Here is a 12592-nt window from a genome sequence, read left to right as displayed (position 1 = left end):
CATGGGTTACCGGCTACCAGTTGGTGGAGGATAGTACGACCATTCGCGTCAGCTTCGTTGATCGATCCACCTTCACGCAGGAACCAGTCGAGTATGAGTTTTAGTGCGTCAGCATTTCCAGCAGTCGCAGCAATATGAGCAGGCGTTCCGCCACATTTAAGCCTCTTGCTGGTAATATCAATTAAATCATGGTTGAATAGTTGATTCTCCTGACGTAGGAAACTTTCGACATCACCATTTGCGCTGTGGGTGGAAGAATGGCTACGTGTTCGTGATTCGTGACGGGTGAGAATTTCCACCATTTCGGTTCCGTAGAAGCTCGCAGCAAGATGCAAGGGGGTCTGTCCAGCCACGTCCTGAGCGCTTGGATCTGCATCTCGGCTCATTAACCAGGCCACAGTGTCCAACTTGTGGCGCATGGTGGCATAGAACAACAAAGTTCGCCCATCGCCATCTTGGACATTTACGTCAACGTCTTGCTCTGTGTGAAGGTAGTCGAGAACATTGGTAAGACCCTCGAAGGCTGCCAGATGTGCGATAGTGACTCTCTTTCGGGGCCAATAGCCGTGCATTGCATGCAATGTATGCTGCAACCACAAGATGTGATACTGTTCGGCTGGGTTCAGTAGCCGATGGTGGTCTCCGAAAAGCTTAACGTCTCCACTTTGCAGTAAGTGTCGAATGCCATAAGTAAGTGCATAGTCGAGAAGAGGATATTCTTTCCATTGGATCGGGACCGGGCTATCGCGATTCGTACTTTCATGTTCGGAGGGGGCCAGAGTAAGCAAAGACTGGAGAGTGTAATCGAGGAGGCGGTGAGCCACGTGAGCGTATGTGGCTGTCGCCTGGAGACTAAAGCTTTCTAGGCTGATATCATGTTGAGGGATAGACCGAAAGAAGTCCAGAACCGATGAGTGTACAAGGCTCACTACTTGGTCGTCCGCGCAGAGCTTCTTGTTCATGGTCAATAAGTCTCCGGCATAGGTGACTTCATCACAGACGGCCTCCTCGAGCGTTTGGCCCCTTGCGGGATTTGTATTCACGGCGACGGCGAGCTCGCGAAGTGTGAGTGGCCGGACGGAAATGACTACCCATCGGAGTATTTCTATAACTCTACCTCGTTCGCGCTCTGATATCACCAGCACCATGCGACGATACATGGCGTCGAGACCACGTGGAAAAGCGTTGACAGTGCTTTCCATGTCGATGACCCGAACCTTTTTCAAGGCGTTGATAGCAAAGCTGACCCACAGGTAGGTGCCTTCCGACCGAGAAGACAACTTCCTCTTGATGTATGCGTATGTCTCTCTTGGGCAGCGTAGATCAGCCATGCGATCGTCGATGAACTTGGAGATATCAGATCCAATTTGCGGCTCGTTGTCGGGTTCAAGACGCAGTCGGGGGAATGCATGCATTGCTTGCTCAATAGAGTAAGGGTGATTGCGACTGACAACGAGAAGCTTCAAGTGGTGAGAAAATTGTTCCACTTCCCGTTCAAGATCTGTATCATATAGGCTCTTGATCTTCACCCAGAAGTCCTCGAGACCGTCTTCGTCGCACTCGTCTAAACCGTCGAGAATGCATGTAATGGGTATGATGTTTTTGTCGTATAACATCCGAGCGAAGATGGTCCAGAGGGCTTGAAACTTTCTGTCATCGAAAAGACTAGTACCATGCTTGTCGTAGTCATCCAAGACATGCTTGAAAAGCGATGGACGTTGGGAAAGCAGTTGATAGATAAGGCCGCGGAGGATAGAAGCACCATTGTTCCTTCCTTGATCTCGACTGCTGAAGAAGTGGACGACATGCGCAGCTGAAGAGTCGCTTTTCAGGCTGCTGACGAGATGGAGAGAAAGCATAGTCTTCCCCTTGCCGGCATCTCCGGAGATCCATAGTAGGCCGGAAGACTTCGCGATCCAGCTCTTGTATGCATCGGTTTCCGAGACCCACTCACAAGTGCCCAGTGTTTTCGGTCCTTTGCGGTCTTCGAGCATCTGCCGATAGTCGTCTGGATCATCCCCCAAAGCTGCCAGAAGGTCTCTCAGACATGATTTGCGCGCGAAATCCTCCTGTGTAGCCGTGTGAAAATGGTTTATGTTACCGACGTGTGAGCCATCTCCAGTGACGATAGACCCTTGGTTCAGGGTAGACCCGTGGGTATTGTCCCCAATGAACGTGGATGAAGCCCGGTCGCTCATCGTTGGCTGATCGTAGTTCCCTGAGCATCTTTTGCCAGACATATCGTCCTATAATGAGTAGAGCAGGTACATGTTTGTTGTTGACAAACTCGCAGGGCGTGACACCGCACCATCGCGTCTTGGCTCAAGCAATCATGCATGTATCCGCAAACTGCCACGTATCCAAGCCTCGTCGTTACCGATCTGGCGATGCGCAACAACTAGTATAGATCGGCCAGACGCATTCCCCACTCGATTTGGAAGTCCTCCGCATGTTGCTCGGTATCCGCCTTCTTCCAAAGCTCGCCTCCTCCTGCAACTCCATTCTTGTCAACAGCCCAGGAGTCATTTTCGACTTGCTCCCACCAGTTGAGCAGTATAGGAATCAGCGGCGTTCCGATGTCAGGTAGGAAAGGTTCGCGCAGGCCAAGATCATACAGCACGTCCTGGCCCGGCTCCTCCACTTTGGTGTCGTCACCTCGGAGAACATGACCGTTACCCCCCACAGGAAATGGAAGTAGTAATGTGCTGCAATGTGAGTAGAACTTGTTGTGATGAATGTATAGTCCTCCCCGATTGTCCAAAATTCCAGATCGGTTGGTAGGCTCCCAACGCAGCTGGTCGCATTCGGAAATGAGCGGCATGCCTTGTGTGCGCCACGGGAAAAGCAGAAATAAACGTTCTCCTATAACCTCGGTCTGAGACTCTATGAGAGTAGCTTGTGGGTCCTTCTTTTGCATCTGTGCTCCTATACGATGAACGAAAGCCTCATCAGGAACATCGAGCTGTGGCGCGATGGATTTGAACGGAGGTTTCTTAGCTCTCGAAAGGAAGGCGCGCACGAACGGCGGGATCGCTGGGTACATGTTCAAGACCTCGGTAGAAACCAAGCCTACTTCTTGCGTCCTTCTCTTCTTGCGTCGGGGTCCTTCGTCCTCCATTTTGTCTTGAGCGTTGTTTCGTCTTCCATGCGTGCCGGATGCAGGCATTTTCTTCGCAATTAAATCGACCAAGCTACCCCACACATCCAACATCTGATCCATCTCTTTCTCCGTACAATGCTCGATCCTCCACCCTGGATTGCTGTATCCAAAGAAATTCCCGGCGTCTATAACGAACTTCCCGGACTCGATGCAGTTCCAATAGAGTTGTAGGACGTCGTTCAAATTGGCCCACGGAAGCTCTGGCTCAAAGGGTGAGGTAGACGCATCCTTCAAGTAGGTAACCTGTCGCGTATCCAGGCTGTAGACCAAGCCGCCTGGATAGGGACCTTCATTGTGGTATAGCGAGATGAGGCCAGCGTGATCGCGAGATCCTTCCCACGACTGGGGTCGCAGCCCGTGATCACCGCGAGGGTTTACAACGCCGACGAGAACTGGACAGAAATCTAAAAGATGACCGTTATATTCGGGTGCGACGATTTTGACGTCAGATAGGAATTCTACGAGATCATCGTCAAGATCGAATTCAGATTTCGTGGAAGCTGGATCCAGCCGGTGTGTGGCGAACCAATCACGCTCGACGTTGGGTTGGTGTCCAGGCGGAAGATGTGAGAGCGCATGGGCAACAATCTGGTTGTGCAACTCAATGGATTTTTCTACATTCCAACTCATGCTGGAAATGATGGCAGAATATGGAGTTGGAGAATTGTGAAGGTAGGAGCTCGCGCGAGTGTCGAAATAGGCGACTAACCGAAAAACGCACAGATGCCATAGCGCCTTAGGAAGCTGCGACTACCTCACGGAATCCAATCGTCTCGTAAAAGTATGATGAAAGTCGCTGAAAGTCAGCATGAACTGGCATTGAAATACAATTCTACTAAGAACATAACCCCCTACTCCTCCATCTTCTCCCCCCCAACAACCCCCGCATTCCCCTCCCCCAAATGCTTCAACAACCAACTCCTCTTAAAATACGTATTCGGATGCACAATCGTATCCAAATCATTACTACTCCAGCTCCCCTCCTCCTTGACCTTCTTAATCTCCTTCTTGTGACTCCACTCAAACACTCTATTACACGCAACATGATACCTCTGTTTCCCCACATCCTCTTTAACCGTCTTGAGCACATCCCTATCATTAACACCCACACGCTGCAACATCGTGAGCAGGTTTTCCGGGGTAAATGTGCGGTAAGGGCAGCCGTGCGATTGACCAGCCCCAGGCAGGGCCTCGGTGAGGAGCTTCTGGCATGAATACGGTGTGTAGCCGCGGCCGCGACGGTTTGCGTCGCCGCCTACGTCGCCGTAGGCGTGGCGGATGTTGTATTTGTATTCTTTTTGGAATTTCTCGTCGGTGATGAGCTTGAAGCTGCGGCGCCAGAAGACGAGGCATTCGTCGAGGCTGAGGCCGATGCCTTTGAGGAAGAGGGTGTATTGTAGACGCCCGAAGTGCTTGAGATGCGAGTCGTCGCGCAGTCTGTTGTGCAGGTTGCGCATGCAGAGGGGGAAGTGTTGGGAGAGTGTGTCGATGCTGTTTGCGGTGATGGTGGAGAGACCGTCGATGTTGGCGTCGGAGGTGGAGTAGGCGGCGTCGGGCGTTGTGAAGGATTGGGAGAGGTGGGCGAGGATGGGGGCGAGGCGGTCGTCTTCGTCGAGGCGGGGGAGGGCGCGGGCTGTTAGCTACGTGTTTGTTAGTAATGCCTCCCGTGATGTGTGTAGCGGAGTCCGTACCTCTAGTGCCTCGTCCAGCTTCTTCGTAAACTCAGCAACCACCAGACTCATCTGTTCTCGTTGCGGAACATACGCCATTCCCCTCTTCAAGAGTACCTTCCGTTGCGCAATAAGTTCAGGTACCCTCTCCCAATCAACCTTGAACCACTCCTGATCCTCCGTCTTCTTGATACCACTCGCCGCATGCAACTCATCCCTCAGCTCCCGCTTCTCATCTTCCTTGACCTCTGTCCAATCCAGATTGAGGCTATTGACAAATTGTTGCCGCTCCCGCAGATCATCATCCTTGAACCGCAGCGTAAACAGCATAGTCTCTAGCCGCGAAAACCGCCGTCGCAGGTCCTCTGTTGACGAAAACGCAAGGCGCAGTATGAAGTGTGAATAGTGGTCTCTCCTCCGCTCTTCTTGTAGTTTCTGGCTTCGTGACGAGTCCGATCGCAGCGGTAGGTATTTCTCCAGTATGCTCTTCATGTACTCGGCGGTCTCTTCGGGGCCTTTGTTGCGGAAACTGCATGCTTCGAGTTCGGAGAGGACTGCAGCGCACACTGTTAGCACGATCAGGTAATCGTGATGAAAGGTGCATACCCTTCAGTCTGTTGATTGCCCATGTCTCAAATTCTTCCAGTGTAATCTCTGCGGTGGGTGGCAGCGTGTAGAAGTTCAGTCGGTGTTCATAGTTCTGCTGCTGGAACTCTGCTTTCTTAAATTGTTGCCTCTTAGGATCAATTTGCGCGCGTCGCTTGGGGTCAACTCGAGAGTAGTCGTGGCGGATCATGATGTTGAGGTTTCGTGCGTTGTTCGGCGGCTTGCACGTCTCCACGGTTGATGGGGGTGTTAAAGTGGCAGGCGCGTTCGCGTGCACGCGTATAGCACGCTAGCCACATGTAGCGCACGCGCTGTTCGCGTGTCTGATTGGGTCATCATTACTTGCCATGTTCCCAGACCCAGCGGTTCAGAATGGCATGCGAGTCTTAGCATCGTTTCCCTGTATTCTATACCGAACCCTATCTATGCCCTTGCAACCCTGCTTCTAGGTGCAGCCCTGCTCTCATCACATCATTCCTCAGCCCATGAGGTCACCCAGCGCGTTCACATAAGCCATCGGAACAGTTGTCGCACCCTCAGCCAGGAAGTCCTCCTTCTTGCTAACGCCGGTAAGCACAGCCAGAGTTCCGCCCAGCTTCCCGTCGATGCCGAACTGGATATCCGTGTTCAATCTGTCGCCCACCATGCATGTTCTGCTTCGGTCGAACTTGAACTTGCCTTCTATCGCGTCCATCATCGCCTGACTCGGCTTACCCAAAGACAACGGGGCTCGACCAATAGCTCTCTCAAGCGCAGCACCTGATGCGCCAGCACCGGGGAACAGAGAGTGCGCATTTGGCAATGTGCTGTCGATGTTGGTCGCGAGATATACCGCGCCACGTTGTAGGTACTGGAACGCAATCGCCGTCTTCAAGTAGTTGGAGTGGAAGTCCAGACCACTCAGCACGACACCGACATCTGGATCGAGCAGACTGCCGTCCGCAATAGCCTCGAAGTCCTCTGGCTGCCGGAACTCGCGCCGGTAGGCAGGGTCTGTACCACCAATGTATGGGACACCTTCAGCTTCGAGCTCCTGTTCTACGCCCGACTCTCCTAGCACGAATACTTTGTTCTTCGGCGCGGGGAGCTTGAGGATGCGAGCGATGTATACGGCGGCGCTGTAGGACGATCCGAAGACTTCTTCCTGATATCGTGTCAGCTGGTGGTCATACTTTGGGCTCCTGCTTACTTACCACCTGGGCGGGGATACCAAGTTTTTCGAACTTCTTCTTGTAGTCTGCGCGCGACTTGGTGCTGTTGTTTGTGACAAAGACGAGTTGTTTCCCTGGGGTTACTTAGTTGGAATGTAATCATGCTGCCTAGAGGTGAGCGTCTTACCTTTACTCCTCAGCATCTCAAGGGTTTCTGGCACCTTCTCGTACAGGTGATCGCCGGACCAGAGGACGCCTATCCTTCGTCACGATCAGTAGATGGCCACGGGTACTATAGTGGTCGCGAGCGAGAGACATGATCGTAGGAACAAGGCTGGCGCATACCATCGCAGTCAAAGAGGAAGACCTTAGCATCTCGTCAGTAAAGTATCTGGCAACCGGAGATTCTAGGCGCATACATCGAATTTGTCCAAGAACTCGTCTATGGCTTTCTTGTCACCAGACAGGAATTGAGGTTTTGCCATAATGCCGATTGTCTCGTTACAGTTCCCGCGTCAGTAAACACGGACGAAAGATGACACTGGTGGGGTGCTTGGCGTGGACCCTGAAATCCAGCGGAACGATACCGACGGATTCCGAAGTCCACAAGGTACTCATCACACAACCTCCCATTGATTTGCTCAGCATTTCACGCTTCAATTCGTTCATTCATGCTATGTTTTCTTGTGACACTATGTTCATTATAGCTTTGATCGATCGAGTCAGTCCACGATGATCTTCTTCTCAAGCTCCTCGAAGTTCTCAAAGAAGCTGTCAAAGAGGTTCACAGCGTGCTCAACATCATGCGCACCACCAGTCTCACGGATGCTGTGCATGCTGAGTTGAGGATTTCCCAGATCAAGAGTACGCGCGCCCATGGCCGCCGACAGCATAGGCCCGATGGTGCTTCCACACGACGAGTCGTTACGAACAACGAAGAGCTGGAGCGGAACACCCTCCTTTCCTGACTTCGGGTTGTAAGAAGCCGCTTTGGCACGGCGGGCTGCTTCTTGGAGCAGAACGATACCTGGTGAGTTGGTGGCGTAACGCGCGTTGGCGTTGATCTTGATGACAGTTCCCTTGTTCATCTCAGGCCTGTGCTGAGCCTCGTACTTGGCTGGGTAGTTGGGGTGTACTGAGTGAGCCATATCGGCGGAGATCAAGAAAGACGTGGCAAGCGTTTGCTCGTAGGCCGTAGCAGTGTCTGCTTCGACCTTGTCATAGGATGCGTCGGAGTTGCTCTCAGACGCTGGCAATACCGAGAGACGGCGAATGACAGCAGGTAGCAGATTGGAGTCTGCTCCCTGTGCTGTCTGGGAGCCAATCTCCTCGTGATCGAAGCATGCGATCAATCGGATAGTCGAATCCTTCTCCAGTGCTGACGAGTCGGACAGACTCTTGAGAAGACCCTCGACGCTGCAATACGTCATCATAAGATTGTCCAGTCGTGGAGAGAAAATAAGCTCGTTGTTCAGACCGCCAATCACCGACTTTTGCGTATCGTACAGGACCATTTCGAAGTCTACGATGTCGCTTGGTTCAGCGCCGGCCTCCTCCGCGATGATGTCGATTATGTATGGGTGGTGCCTCGCGGTGGGCGCAGCGAGGGGGCCTTCGGTCTCCGCATCGTTGCTTTCCTCCTTAGTCTCTTCGCCTTTGCCTTGACGGTTCAGCTCTGCAGCGACAAGACCGGCAATGGGGAACAGCTGGGTCTCTTTGTTGAACTGGAAGTTCTCCTGGCGATCCAAGTGGATAGCCAAAGTAGGTATCCGCAGGATTGGTCGCTCGACCTTGACCAGACGTTGCTCGATGTTGCCGTCCTTTGTGCGCACCATGGCGCGACCTGCAATGCTGAGGTCGCGGTCAAACCAGGTATGCCATAGTCCACCACCATATGTCTCGCAGGCTACTTGGATGAAGCCGTCGCCCGTTCGCTTGGATACAGGCTTGATGCGCAGGCAAGGAGAGTCGGTGTGGGCGCCGATCATGGCAATGGGGTTGCCCGCCTTCCATTTGTTGCCGATAGCGAATGCGACGATGGAGGATGTGTTACGGGTGAGGTAGTATTTGCCTCCGGGATGCAGGGTGGGTGCCCATGAGTCGCGCTCCTGGTTATTGTTACTATCTGCCTCTACCACCGAATACATGAACGGGATCATGATACCCCACTGTCGACACTCAGACTGCATAGTTGCGTACCTTGATCTGCTTGAAGCCCGCCTTCTCTAATCTTTCCTTTGCTGACTTGACAGCGTGAAATGCTATCTACAATCAGTGTCTACTCAGGTAACGACAGCACGCGACGTACGTGTGGGCGAGGCATTGACAAAAGAAAGGAAGTCCTCGGCAGCTTTGAGGGAGGGTTTGGTCGCCATGGTTCGTACACGCGATAGTATAAAGTTGGGAGGTGATACAACAAGGGGTGTTGTCGGTGCGAGGTGCAGTAGTGTAATGCGCAGCTTGGATGATGGCAGCATCAGGGATTGGACACGACGTCTACAAGCTGGCCGCGGGCGGTGTGGGGTATCGATTGAGAGGCGATGGAGGGCACGTCGGAGGTTAGCGCTAGACTCCACTCGGCGGCCCTGCGCGACGCTGATTGGATGAGAGGACCCCAAGGAACGCGTCGTGGTGGAAGGTACGAACATCAAAACATGCGGATATGGCAGCGACGACGTGACGGCTCTTGCCCTGGCGCATCGCAGCGGCCACCCTCACCTCGCCTGCTGCTCTGTTCAGACGACATCTTCAACCCCATCTTCGCTTTCACCATCACATAGCCTAGCTGGCCCCGGATCAGCCCATTACTATTGTCTCTCCTTACGTGCGCCCGCCGTGTCTCTCGTTGCTCCCCCAGCACCCTGCGCCTGTCTAGCATACAAGCTCCGACCCGCAACCACAACAAGGTCACCGCCGCCCACCCCGCCCGTTGCGCGCCCACCGCCAACACCACGCCGACATTACCCACGTCTACCGCAATTCGATGCGCTGCGAAATTGAATAAAAAGCATACCTATTGTCTGCACTGTTGTGCGCCGCGACGACCTGTCATTGGTTAAGAGGAGGGCAAACGACTTAGGGGCTATCAATCATCACAATACCACGACTCCACGTCACTGCGCGACTCACCTCATTGTTCCCGCCTTCACTTTCGTTTCAGGCAACCATTGTCCTGCCAGCTGCAGTATACCCGCCACTCGCGATCTTCGATTACCCTCACCCCGCCACGACTCTGTTACTTCACTTCGCACAGTGCACCGATCTACACAACAACAAACCCATAACCAGGCGCATCCATCTCGATGGCGCGAGACGACCCAGGGGAGACCGCTGCGGCGCATGCGCAGACCGAAGAGGGCGTCGCAACCCCGACACTGATATCGCCGCCCGAGTCAAAGACACCGCCTACCGCCTCGCACAAGCGCAACCAGATCTTCCCCTCCAACCCACTCGATCGGGGCTCAGAACCTATAGATGCAGCGGCGTTAACGAAAGCGCTTGGCCATATTGAACAGGCTGGCCGAGTTAGGGAGCGGACACCAACAGCAAGCCCAAGCCGAAAGCGCCCGCGCATATATGGCGACAGGTGAGATTGCAACAGTCTAGTCGCACTGGATTATCTGTACTGACGTCTCCTCAGATTCATCCCAAATCGCGCAGGTCAAGACCTCCAGGCAAGCTACAATCTGCTCCACGATGAAGCCTCACCAGCAACTCCGTCCAAAGCGAGGCGCACTCCGCACCACGAGCTACACTTCCAAAAGAGTAAGCACTCGCAGTCCTCTGCTATACAGTCACTAACCCGCCATAGCCGAAGAAGCCAATCGCACCTACTCCGCCGTTCTCCGACAAGAGATGTTCGAGGGCTCCGTGCCCCAAGCCTTTCCTCAGAGTCTGTCGCCGACAGATAGTGCCAACATGCGAGGGGCAGGGCGCTCACACACACCTCCAGCTAGAACCACAGCGACATTACCGCCGCCTTCTGGAACCCCATCAACCCCGCACAAGAATCTGTTCTCCTACTCGGGCCAGCCAACTCCGTCGCGGACGCCCTCAAGTCGACATGGTATTCTCAACCTCAACGCTCGTTCAGATCTTTACAGCCTATCACCAATCAAGTACAGCAGTCAACGCATGCTTCTTAGCCCACAACGGCAGGCCCGCGCCGTCTCCAAGGTACCATACAAAGTTCTGGATGCACCGGATCTTGCAGACGACTTCTACCTCAATCTCGTCGACTGGGGCAGCCAAAACACCCTGGGAGTAGGACTAGGATCATGTGTTTACATGTGGAACTCGAGTAGTGGTCGCGTTACCAAGCTTTGTGAACTTGGCGATGATTCAGTTACAAGTGTCAACTGGATACAGCGCGTAAGTTCTGTCATCTAAATCAAATTTCGCACATACTAATCTCCATCAGGGCTCTCACATTGCGGTCGGAACCAACCGAGGCCAAGTACAAATCTGGGATGCGCAGACTCAGCGCCGTCTTCGCACCATGACAGGTCACACAGCTAGGGTCGGCGCCCTTGCATGGAACGAACACATCCTCACCTCAGGCTCGCGAGACCGTACAATCTACCACCGAGACGTGCGTCAGCCAGAGCAATGGCTGCGCAAGCTTGTTGGCCATAAGCAAGAAGTCTGCGGCCTCAAGTGGAATCAGGAAGATCAACAACTCGCATCCGGAGGCAACGACAACAAGCTCATGGTTTGGGACAAGCTCAACGCCGAGCCTACTTTTAAGTGGAGTGAGCATCAAGCTGCCGTCAAGGCCATTGCTTGGAGCCCACATCAGCGTGGTCTTCTCGCTAGCGGCGGTGGTACAGCAGACCGTACTATCAAGTTCTGGAACACACTCGTCAGCTCAAGCGGCCCGTCAGCTTCAGCACTCGCCTCCGCATCGGCGGCCGCGTCAGCTGCAACCACTGCCAACGTGCCTCTATCGCCTACAGCACCAGCAAACCTCATCAACAGTCTTGATACTGGTAGCCAAGTTTGCAACCTAGCATGGTCAAAGAACAGCAACGAGATCGTATCCACGCACGGTTACAGTCAGAACCAGATCATTGTCTGGAAGTACCCGAGCATGCAGCAAGTCGTCTCGTTGACGGGCCACACCTACCGTGTACTCTACTTGGCCATGAGCCCGGATGGTCAGGTCATCGTCACTGGTGCTGGTGATGAGACGCTTCGCTTCTGGAACGCGTTCAAGAAGAAGGAGCGCACTGGAGGTCTTAGCAGCATGGATAGTTGGGGCGTCATTCGCTGAACTATTCTATCTGCTTTGCTCTTCTACTGATAGTGTACTATAGGACTGATGTCGAACTACGCCGAACCTCTCGTGAACCGGACCTCTGAATAGCTTTTATGCTACTTCTCAGATGGGATACTAACGTGTCTGTGTAGTTCATCACAGCGCGCTACTGTTGCGGTTCACTCTGCGTTATTCGCAGACACAGTCCACCTACTTCCTTTCTTCGACGATTTCAGCGGCATTTGTACGGTTACGATGAAAACTTCGGGTGTTTCTTTATGAGCATGTGTGGCGTTCTGGGCGTTATAAGCGGCTCGATACCATGGGATCTTATTATGGGCGGCGTTGGTTCAGACAGCTAGGCACATGCTATAGTCTCGGGCTTGGGTGGTTTATCTGATATGGACCTGAAGGTTAATCCTTCCTGGCCATTGCGAATGCCATATTCTTCTATCTAGGCACTCAGATGAGTAGTGCTTCTTTGCATTTGCTTCGGCGGATCTTGGGCTGAAGCTGGAGTTCAAGGTTCTAGGGATCACAGCCCTTTGGGTACATGGCCGTCGATTGACTTGGGCTGGACTTTTCATGATTACGATTGTACATTAGTAGCTCAGATATCACGCAAACCAAACGTGAAACTTTCAAACAAAATCCATCATCCTGCAGTCTGTGCGAGGGAGTCGTGGTGTGAAGGAGGAGGAGCAATGACTCCAACAAGTGTACGAGGAAACATGCCCATCTGACGGGA

The 12592-nt window shown here is 53.2% G+C and overlaps 6 protein-coding genes across 6 annotated transcripts; 1 reads left to right on the top strand and 5 right to left on the bottom strand.

Annotated features, from left to right (window-relative positions):
* Positions 1-928: 928 nt before the first annotated feature.
* J4E78_008994 (uncharacterized protein) lies at positions 929-1994 on the bottom strand (the record flags this gene model as incomplete). The annotated part of the gene is made up of 2 exons (XM_049369592.1): positions 929-953; positions 1159-1994. 2 exons carry the CDS (start codon positions 1992-1994, stop codon positions 929-931), a joined length of 861 nt encoding a protein of 286 aa, XP_049218553.1.
* A 404-nt stretch (positions 1995-2398) lies between these two features.
* Positions 2399-3790, bottom strand: J4E78_008993 (uncharacterized protein; the record flags this gene model as incomplete). The annotated part of the gene is made up of 1 exon (XM_049369591.1): positions 2399-3790. One exon carries the CDS (start codon positions 3788-3790, stop codon positions 2399-2401), a length of 1392 nt encoding a protein of 463 aa, XP_049218552.1.
* A 221-nt stretch (positions 3791-4011) lies between these two features.
* J4E78_008992 (uncharacterized protein) lies at positions 4012-5626 on the bottom strand (the record flags this gene model as incomplete). The annotated part of the gene is made up of 3 exons (XM_049369590.1): positions 4012-4800; positions 4852-5384; positions 5437-5626. 3 exons carry the CDS (start codon positions 5624-5626, stop codon positions 4012-4014), a joined length of 1512 nt encoding a protein of 503 aa, XP_049218551.1.
* A 288-nt stretch (positions 5627-5914) lies between these two features.
* Positions 5915-7072, bottom strand: J4E78_008991 (uncharacterized protein; the record flags this gene model as incomplete). The annotated part of the gene is made up of 5 exons (XM_049369589.1): positions 5915-6580; positions 6630-6721; positions 6775-6843; positions 6933-6954; positions 7007-7072. The coding sequence occupies 5 exons, from the start codon at positions 7070-7072 to the stop codon at positions 5915-5917; spliced, it is 915 nt and encodes a 304-aa protein (XP_049218550.1).
* A 237-nt stretch (positions 7073-7309) lies between these two features.
* J4E78_008990 (uncharacterized protein) lies at positions 7310-8962 on the bottom strand (the record flags this gene model as incomplete). Its single annotated transcript, XM_049369588.1, has 3 exons — positions 7310-8695; positions 8787-8848; positions 8896-8962. 3 exons carry the CDS (start codon positions 8960-8962, stop codon positions 7310-7312), a joined length of 1515 nt encoding a protein of 504 aa, XP_049218549.1.
* Positions 8963-9889: 927 nt separating this feature from the next.
* Positions 9890-11859, top strand: J4E78_008989 (uncharacterized protein; the record flags this gene model as incomplete). Its single annotated transcript, XM_049369587.1, has 4 exons — positions 9890-10173; positions 10228-10352; positions 10399-10958; positions 11008-11859. The coding sequence occupies 4 exons, from the start codon at positions 9890-9892 to the stop codon at positions 11857-11859; spliced, it is 1821 nt and encodes a 606-aa protein (XP_049218548.1).
* Between the last annotated feature and the right edge of the window lie 733 nt (positions 11860-12592).

The sequence above is a fragment of the Alternaria triticimaculans genome (genome assembly GCF_023758025.1).
Source record: "Alternaria triticimaculans strain BMP 0046 chromosome Unknown scaffold_18, whole genome shotgun sequence".
Classification (NCBI taxonomy): Eukaryota; Fungi; Ascomycota; class Dothideomycetes; order Pleosporales; family Pleosporaceae; genus Alternaria; species Alternaria triticimaculans.
This window is presented reverse-complemented; position numbering and strand designations above follow the sequence as displayed.